Raw genomic sequence first — 9,325 nt, forward strand, 5'->3', positions numbered from 1 at the left:
ATAATGACTGGTTCTTACAAGTGAAGGATGAAAGCCAGTAATTCATCCAAAAAGAACACTGTATCACAAGAATCCTGGCAAGCCCCACTACAAAACTGGTAGGTAATGGACAGACATGAGGATCTATCTCTTCCTGAGATATAAACTACTTTTATACTTTTAAGACACTTCATTTAAGACACACACACACACACACGAGTAGCTAATGTTATCACATTGGTCTTTCTGGCAACAAACTTGTTGACCTTCTCAAAGATTTCAGTTAAAAATCTATCTGTCACTTCCTAATGAATCATGTGTTCTTATACTGATTTAAGATCAATAAAACAAGCCAGAAGAACAGATATATAATCATTTCCATTTCAAAGGAACTTCCATGGCTACACTTTGTAGGCAAGGGTTTTCTGGCCTATCATTAGGTATTACACAAGTTTCTGTTCATATTAGAAGGGTGGGGTGAGGCTCACTGAAACCCCTCCAACTGGACACACTGGCCTCATGCCAGCAAATAGCTAAAAAGTGAAATAGCTAAAAGTGAATTTGTTCAGGTTTGCCAACCTAGTTATCTTCTTTTCTTCTTCTTCTTCTTCTTCCCTATTTTCCTTTTTTTTTTTCTTAATGTCGGTTGTGGGGCTTGAACTCAGGGCCTGGGCCTGAGAGATCTCCCTGAGATCTTTTTGCTTAAGATGAGCACGCTACTACTTTGAGCCACAGCACCACTTCAGGTTTTCTGGTGGTTAACTGGAAACACCTCTTGTCTGGGCTGGCTTTGAACCACGATCCTCAGATCTCAGCCTCCTGAGCAGCTAGGGTTACAGGCGGGAGCCACCAGCACCTGTCCATTTTCCTTCCTTCCTTCTTTTCTCTTTCTTTTGCTCTTTTCTTCTTTCTTCTTCCTTCCTTCCTTTCTCTCATTCCTTCTTTCTCTCTCTTCTTATTTCTTTCTCCTCCTCCCTCTCTACCTATCCTTTCCCTTCCCTTCCTTCCTTCTTTCAAGACAGGATCTCACAATATGGCCTTGCCTGGTCTCAAACTCTATCTTCTTGACATGGATTCCCTAGTGCTGGGATTGCATGTTGCTACCATGCTTAGTTTCTATTTTTCAGATATTCAGGAAAGAACACAGGGTCGGGAAAGAATAACAGGCAACCAACTGACAAATCCAGGTAAGAATAATCATTATTCATTCCATTTTTAAATTTTTTGGTAAGAAAATTGTTGAAATAAAAAGGATGGCAAAAATAAATGGTAATGCATATACACACACACGGAGATACTGTTATTAAGAAGTTTCTGAGAACCTAAAAAGTTCCTGTCTCTTTGGAGGCAGAGGTGACAGCATGGTGATGGTATCTTCGTCACACAGCCAGAGTGAGAAAAGGCATGCGGCCACCTGGGCTTCTCTCCTGCTGTGTTCAACTGCACTCTCAGTTCTGAATAGCCTTTCCCAAATATCCGCTGTCTGTCAGGAGAAAGGATAGCAAGGGAGAGCAGGAGCAGGCACTCCCCAGAGCAGCGAGCAGGACGGGACTGCAGTGGAGGCCAGCCCCCCAAACTGGATGTGGTGGTTCACGCCTGAAATCCTCATTACTCACGAGGCTGAGATCTGAGGGTCCGTGAGAAGCCAGCCTGGACAGGAGAATGTGAGAGACTCTAATTGCCCATGCACCCCACCAAAAGGCAAAGTAGGGCTATGGCTCACGTGGTACAGCACTAGCCTTGAGCACAAAAGCTCAGGGGCAGGCCCGGGCCTACCGGCATGCCCAGGGCTAGACTCTAGCTGAGAGGTCCTCTCGCAGGACCTGAGAGTGAGAGGTGACTCGAGGCTGGTCCCGCATCCGCGGTAGCACTGGGCATGAGGAGGCGATGGCTGTGTTCTCAGGACGGCAAAGAGGAGGATGACAAAGACTACAGCCCCCTCCAGAGAATGAAAACCACACCCAGACCCATGCCCGTTAGAGATTAACTTTATTTAATTAAGCCTAGCTTAAATCTCTAGAGCTTAGAACCAGAATGCCCCAGACAAAAAGGGGGTGTTTTGCTCCCCCCTCCCATGAATCCTACAATCAAACAAAATAAAAGATTCTGTAATTACATTCACAGAAAATGTAATCAGCTGCTGGGCTCACACCTGTAATCCCAGCTATTTAGGAGGCTGAGATCTGAGGATCACAGTTGGCAGCCAGCCTGGGCAGGAAAGCCTGTGAAACCCTTATCTCCACTTAACTACCCCAACCAAGCAGAAGTGGAACTGTAGGTAGAGTATCAGCCTTGAGCAAAGAAGCTCAGAGACAAGAGCTCAGGACCTCAGTTCAAACCCAAGACTGGCACAGGAAGAAAAAGACGAAGAAAAGGAAAGAGAAAAAGAAAAAGCAAGGAATAGAGGGTAGACCATGTGTGCACTGGCTCTGCCCACCCCACCCCCTGGCACTAAGAACTGTCTCTGGAGGATGCTGGCACCCAGCAAGACACATCTACCGGCTTCTTTTATGGCAGCTTGCCCTCTCCAATACAGCCAGACAGCTCCTACTTCACATGTTCCAAACAACCCTTTGATTCCATGATGGAAGATTTTCAGCTTTGAAGCATGTAAGTCAAAGTACTCATTAAGCTATTTATAGTCACTACAGAAGCAACTAGCATTACAATCTAGCAGCAAATGACTGTTTTATATGCGCTGAGCCAAGGGCATGAGAGACTGCTGGGGGGAGGGGGGCGGGGGGGGGGGGGGACGCGTACCTTGTAGTAGTCGTAGAGCAGCCCGAGCGCAGCCGCGCTGTCCTCGTCCCCATTGATGCTCATCATCGCTTTGGTGGCCGCGGTGAGCGGGTTCTCCAGGAAAGACTTCCAGGCTTCATCCTCGCTAGTGTAGGAGCGCCGCTGAGGGTAAAGTGCTTCATTCTGAAGGACTAACACTGGCCGTTTGCTTCAGAGGAAAAAAAAAAAAGTCACACTTCCAACTGCAAAGGCATCGTGAGCTAATTTCCAAAGAACCAAACAATTCCTTGGTTATAAGAAGAGTCTATTGTCTCATCAGTGACCCGACTAAGACAAATGCAGAGTAAAATACAGACCAAGCCCGGGTGCTGGTGGCTACTCAAAAGGCTGAGAGACCGATCAGAGGATTGCAGTTCAAAGCTAGCCCAGGCAGGAAAGTCCACGAGACTCTTATCTTCAATTAACCATCAAAAAGTTGCAGTAGAGCTGTGGCTCAAGTGGTAGTGTCAGTTCTGAGCAAAAAAGCTAAGGGACAGCACCCAACCCCTGAATTCAAGCTCCAGGCAGTCACTTAGGCACACACACATGCGCGTGCATATGCACAAGTGAGCGCGCGTGCGTGTGCGCGTGCACACACACACTCACACCCCCAATGGGTCCCCCGGTAAAGATATGGAGGCAGCCAGGCAACCTACAGCTAACCTACCTATGGGACCTACATCCAGAGTATGCTGTTTAGCAAACCCCAAAAAACATCCTCAAGAAAATTCAATGATTCCAATAGTTTGCATAAAGACAGGGCAGAGAGCAGGTTTCTTCTCTTCACACTCACAATCATACACAGGGTTCAGCATGCTGCTAAGTCATTTCCCTCTTTCTCCCCCTAAAGCCTCACCTGAAAACAACTCCTTCCCGAAAAACAGAGGACAGGAGGAGAGCAGAAAGAGAAAGGTTTCCTTCAGTTACCCTGGGGGTAGATGAGAAGCTGAGGGCATTCTACATTACCAGCACACTGAGCCTGGAATGTAGCCAAAGGGGGCTATAAATCAATAAAGGCTTAATTTTCTAGCATGGGAGTTAGCTGTTTAGCTTACGATAAACACTTAAGGATCTACAATGAAAGCACCGAGCGAAAGCAGAACTTAAAAAAGAATAGGCAAAGAGATCTAATTTTAAAAATCTTTACTTTCAGGGTTCAAACCCTAGGACATAGCCATCCCTTCCTGCCCCCCACCCCAATAAAATCTTAACTAGACTTTCCCACTGGGCAAGAACTACCTTGCACTGGCATTGTGGTTTGCTGGGAAAAAATCCAGGAAAATCAATGGTGAACTTAGTGAAACTTTCTAGAAGATTTAAAGGATTAAAACAAACATTACTGATTCCAAAATTTTGAAATGTAAACCACCTCAACAACCGTACAGTCGGTACTATTTAATAAGTCAATAAAGAGAAAAATAAAACATTGACTCTAGCAAAATGAAGCAGGTTTGGGGTTTTGGTTTTTTTTTTTTTTTTTTGTAAAGGAAAAACAATGATAATGTTTTGAACTTCTCTGAATTATCACTATTGTAACAAGCAAAATTTGGGATCAGTTCTCATTGCAACACACAAATGCAATATGTAAATGGCCTAAAGGTGACCTACCTTTTCCAAAAGTGAATGTAGAAAGATTGATTATCTTTTCAAGTAATCAGCAAAGGTTAGTGTTTGGCAGTCAGCCAGGTGCTTTAAAACCAGATATATATTTAGAAAGAAAGGAGAACATCTTTGAAAGGGGAGGGGAAAAAAAATCCAGCAACTTCAATTACCCTCAGCAGGAAGGTGGAGCTCTGTACTTCAGAGCTCAGGTCTTTACTCATATGCCTACCAATACAGTCCCGTAGCTTGCACTGGAGAAAGGCAGTGCGGAGAACACAAAACCAACACCGAAGGATGGATTGTTTGAAATAGATGGCTTGTTGAGAAATGAAGTTGTATATGTAAGTTCCAACTTTTAACAAAATAAATATACAAAACAGCATTCTCCAAGCCATCCCCTCCAGAGCCCAGAAGCCACAGAGGCAGCGGGTACCTGGCATGGTGCCGGCAGAGATTTCCTGGTGCGCTGCTGAGCTATTATTAACGCCTAATAACCACTTCAGAACACTAAGAGAGCTTTGGTCCCCGTGCTGCTAGTTTTTCCAGCCTCCCTGCCTTCCATCTCCCACCTCAAATTTGCACAAGCATCAGAAAACACCTATTTTTTTTTCCAAATGGCTTTATGTCTGTGATCACCCCGAAGGTGTTTCACATTTCCAAAGTGTGCCTAAGGCCAAAACGTTATAGCTTTGGAACTTTTGCCTTATCTTATCCGAAAGTCAAGAAGCCAACAGCAACGCAGCTGCCTTTCTTAGTCCACTTCTTCGGGACTGACAAGCCGAGCTAAAGGCTCATCATGCCTTCTGCTGAGACCCTTAACCAGTCTTCCCCTCCAACCCCCATCTGTGGTGCTGAGAATCAAACCTGCGGCCTTCCAAACATGCCAAGCCAAGCTATTAGCGCCCGCCCTTTAAACACTCCAGATTCTACCACACAAGACGAGTCCTTTCCACCCCTATCTTCTTCCCTCGACCACAATACAAGCACCCTTCAAAGGATCCTTGAAGCACTAGAACACGGCGGGCCTTGGACCGGCCTTGGATCGGGAACACCTGCAGGGCTGGGCGCGATTTCCTGATGTTACTTTTTAAATAACTTACTTTGGGGACAAGTTTGTATTTACAGAGGAGTCGCCGCGAACAGAATGCAGAACGCTTCGTCACCCCCCCCCCCCTCGGCTCCCCAGGTCTTCCCGGACCACCCCTGACACCCCACCCACGCCCAGGGGCCCCCGCCCGCCCGCCCGCCCGCCGGCCCCGGGCCCCCGTCCCGACGTCGGCTTCTTCCCCTCGCCGTCCCCAGCGGCGAGAACGCCGCGATCCGTAATTACCATCGACGGAGCCCGTGCCAAGGAACTCCTACGGCCGGGTGCTCACGCCCGCCGGCCCGGGCGCTTCACCCTTCCCCCAGATGGCTCCGGGGAGTCCCGGCGCTGCGGCGGACGTCGGCGGCTGACAGGACCGAGGCGGCGGGCGTGCACCCGGGAGCGCGTCCCACAGCGGGCCCCGGACCACCGCGCGCCCCCCCCGCCGGCCTCCGCCCCGCGGCCTCCTGGAGGGGCGTGGCCCGCCGCGGCCCAGCGGGGACCCCCCCTCGGCCGCCGGGGTCCCCCCCACACACACCGACCGTCCAGCGAGGGGCGGGAAGGGGCGCGGGCAGCCCGCCGCCCCCAGCCCCGGCCGGCCCCGCCGCGCCGCGCCGCCCCGCGCCCCGCAGGCCATCGCGGCCCGCCGCCCGGACGCCCGGCTCGCTCGCGGACGGTCGGGCGGGCGGGCGGCAGGTGCCGCCGGCGGGAGGCCGGGGGCCGGCGGCGGGGCCGGGCGGGCGGCCGGCCGGCCTCGGCGCCCGCGCCGCACTCACTTGTCGTACTCCTGTGTCATCGCGCTCGCTCGCTCGCTCGCTCGCCGCTGCCGGGCCGCAGAACTGGACTTTCGGGTTGGGACAGTACACCCGATCCGGGGGGGAGGAGGCGGCGGCGGCGGGCGGCGCGCGGCGACGGCTGGCGGGTCCGGAGCGGCGGCCCCGACGGGTTGGGTTCGCTTTTCTCGCTCTGAGCCGGCTCCGCGCGGGCCGCACGCACTGGGCGCCGGGCTCGGCCGCCCATTGGCTGGCGGGGCGCCGGCCCGGGGCGGGGCCTCGGGGGCCGGGAGGCCGGGGGCGCCTCCTGATTGGCCGGCTTCGGGGACGCCGGGGCGGGGCCCCGGGCCCAGGCTGAGAGGGCGGGAGGGAGCCGGGAGTGGGGGGGGGAGGCGGCGCGCTCCGCGTGGCGGCGCTCCGGGTGGCGCGCCCGGCCCGTCCGGTCCCGTCCCGTCCCGACGACTGGCGCTGAGCCCCGGCAGCCCCGGCAGCCCCGGCGCGCACCTGCCTCTCCTCCACTCACCTAAAGCAGCTCGCATTGCCCGGCGCTTCCCGATCGCACCCGGGCGCCTCGGCCCGACGGCGGCGGGGAGGGGGGGGACCGAGGCGCGCCCGCCATCCCCGGGGCCCCTCGCTCTTGCTTGCAGTCACGTCTAGAGCACCGTGGCTTTGACCCCAGAGTATCTTCGTTCCCCTTCCCCTCTAGCAGCGGCCCGGCTCACGTCGACTACGGAGAGTCCCGGGCCCCGAGCCCCGCCGTGGAGGCCTCGCCCCCGTGCGCGTCCCTCAGCCCCGTGTCCTTCATCTCCACCCCCTCCCGGGTCTGCCCCGTCCATGCGCAGCCGGATGGGGAGCACTGGGCCGGGAACCCCGTGGGGTTCCTGCTGGGGTCACACACATCACGGGGTACATTAAGCCGCCGATCGATCGCCCAGCACTGGTGGCTCAGCCCGTAGTCCCAGCCACTCGGGGCGGTGGGGATCTGAGGATCGCCATCGGAGCCCGCGACACTCCAGTCTCACACTGGCAGCAGAAATCCAGAGACGGAGGCAGGGCTCGAGCCCTGGGCCTTGAGCAAGAAAGCTAAGCAGAACCACAGGGGGTCCGAGTTTAAGGCCCATTGGGAGGGAGGGAGGGAGGGAGGGAGGGAGGGAGGAAGGAAGGGAGGGAGGGAGGGAGGGAGGGAGAGAGGAAGGAAGGAAGGAAGGAAGGAAGGAAGGAAGGAAGGAAGGAAGGAAGGAAGGAAGGAAGGAAGGAAGAAAGGAAGGAAGGAAGGCTCTTGAAGGACTCTGCTTGGGGTGGATCACAAGGGCCTGAGTTTAAGCCCCTGCCAGGGGGAGGGAAGGAAGGAGGGAAAGAGAGAGGCGGGGAGAGAGAGAGAGAGAGAGAGAGAGAGAGAACGCTCTTGCGGAACTCTACTTGTGGTGGAGTCCAAGTTTCAAAGTCTTGAAGTAGGGGGGGCATGAGCCCTGAGGCCCTTGGGGGCGCAGCCATGTCTGTGGGGGTGTAGGGCCCACTAATGTGTGTTCAGTGGGCAGCCAGGAACACTATAGCCAGAGAGTAATGGGGGGCAGGGAGCAAACTAGAGACTTGCCAGCTTCTGCGGGGTCTTTGAGTTTGGGAGATGGTTGCAATCATACAAGCACAAGACGGGTAGCCCGCGGTGCAGCGGAGGGTGGCAGGGAGAGTGGAGAGCCTGGTGCTGAAGGCAGAAGCAACAGGGTTTGAGTTAGACTCAAGAAGAGCGGGGAGCAGGGGCACCGGTGACCCCTCCCCCTGCCCTGGAGAGAGGGCTGAGAGCTGATGAGTGATGATGGGGGCAGCATGAGGAGGAGGGCAGGATGGGCAGCTGAGCTGGGTGAGGTAGATGGGTAGAGGGACCGGACCTGGTGAGAAGTCCAGGCTGGAGCCTGACCTCTGGGTGTTGCCAGTGGGAAGATGGAATTCAAAGCCTTCACACGAGATAGACTGAATCTCAGAGAAGGTGGGGGGGGGGTGAGGGAGGGAGATCAGATGACTCTTAACCTGGGCCCTGGAGCCAACGACAGACACTGAGGCAGGAAGAAGCCCGAGGAGATAGGAAGGGTAGATGCTGAGCTAGAAGGAAAATGGAAATGCAGGGCCCAAGGGGAAAAGGAGCTGGGAGCTGTCACTTTCTGAGGACGGAGCATAGGAGGCCATCCATGTTCCTTCCTGGGGCCAGCTGCCCCTCATCTGCTGCTGGCCCTGGCCGCCTGCTCCAGCCCCAAGACCGCCGTCAGCACCCACAGACCCTTTCTCTAGTCTTGGCCCTTCCCAGTCTCCATCCCCCCGGTCCTGGACACGGCATGGAGCCAAGCTCTGCTACTTTGTCCCTTCCCTTCCCCTTTTTCTTTTGGTGCCAGTACTGGAACTCAGGACCTAGGCACTGTCATATACATATATGACATAAAAATGTGTGTGTGTGTGTGTGTGTGTGTGTGCCAGATCTAGGACTTGAACTCAGGGCCTGGGTGTTGTCCCTGAATTTTTTTGCTCAAGGCTACGTTCTTTACCAGCTGAGCCACAGTTCCACTTCCACCTTTTGGGGGGAAGTTCATTGGAGATAAGAGTCTCACAAACGACTTTCCTGCCTGGGCTGCCTTTGAACTGGGATCCTCCGTCTCCTGAGTAGGTAGGATTACAGGCGTGAGCCACCAGCGCCTGGTCAGTGCTCTGTACTTTCAAAGCTGCTTTTAATAAAAAGGGAAAGCCCAGGACGAGGGTCCTGGTATGCAAGTGGCCAATACCCAGGGGACGTTTACTGACAGGGACGAACCCGCTTCAAGCATCGACTCTGCCCTAGTCTGTTCTCTCTGGATGGGGCCTGGGGCTGAGTGAAATCACCTTCCTGGTACAGATGGTGAGAAATCCCAGTCCTTCAGCTCTACCGCCTCAAACGTGGCAGACAACCAAATGAGTCCAAAGAATGAGAAGACGTTAAGGCACGAAGCCCGGAACAAGAACAGGAAGGATCTGCTGGCATTGGGGCACAGATATCATGTTTTTAAAAAGGACCTTATTTGTAAATTGGAACTTTGGATCGATTATTTTATATAGCTCTCTAAAGTGACTGTATGAGCTTTGGCAA

At 53.8% G+C, this 9,325-nt stretch overlaps 1 protein-coding gene across 2 annotated transcripts in view; it reads right to left on the minus strand.

The window, feature by feature from the left end:
- The window catches only part of Grhl1 (grainyhead like transcription factor 1), a 50,036-nt gene extending 43,639 nt beyond the window's left edge, over positions 1 to 6,397 (minus strand). The window contains exons 1-2 of one of the 2 annotated variants that reach the window (XM_048353428.1): positions 6,220 to 6,397; positions 2,740 to 2,926 (exon numbers count right to left, since the gene is read on the minus strand). In XM_048353428.1, the coding sequence (XP_048209385.1) occupies positions 2,740 to 2,926; positions 6,220 to 6,239 (207 nt within the window). In that variant the 5' untranslated portion in view covers positions 6,240 to 6,397. The remainder of the gene's footprint in view (positions 1 to 2,739; positions 2,927 to 6,219) is intronic. The other variant, XM_048353429.1, reaches the window with a different exon arrangement.
- Between the last annotated feature and the right edge of the window lie 2,928 nt (positions 6,398 to 9,325).

Source organism: Perognathus longimembris, chromosome 8 (genome assembly GCF_023159225.1).
Source record: "Perognathus longimembris pacificus isolate PPM17 chromosome 8, ASM2315922v1, whole genome shotgun sequence".
Taxonomy (NCBI): domain Eukaryota; kingdom Metazoa; phylum Chordata; class Mammalia; order Rodentia; family Heteromyidae; genus Perognathus; species Perognathus longimembris.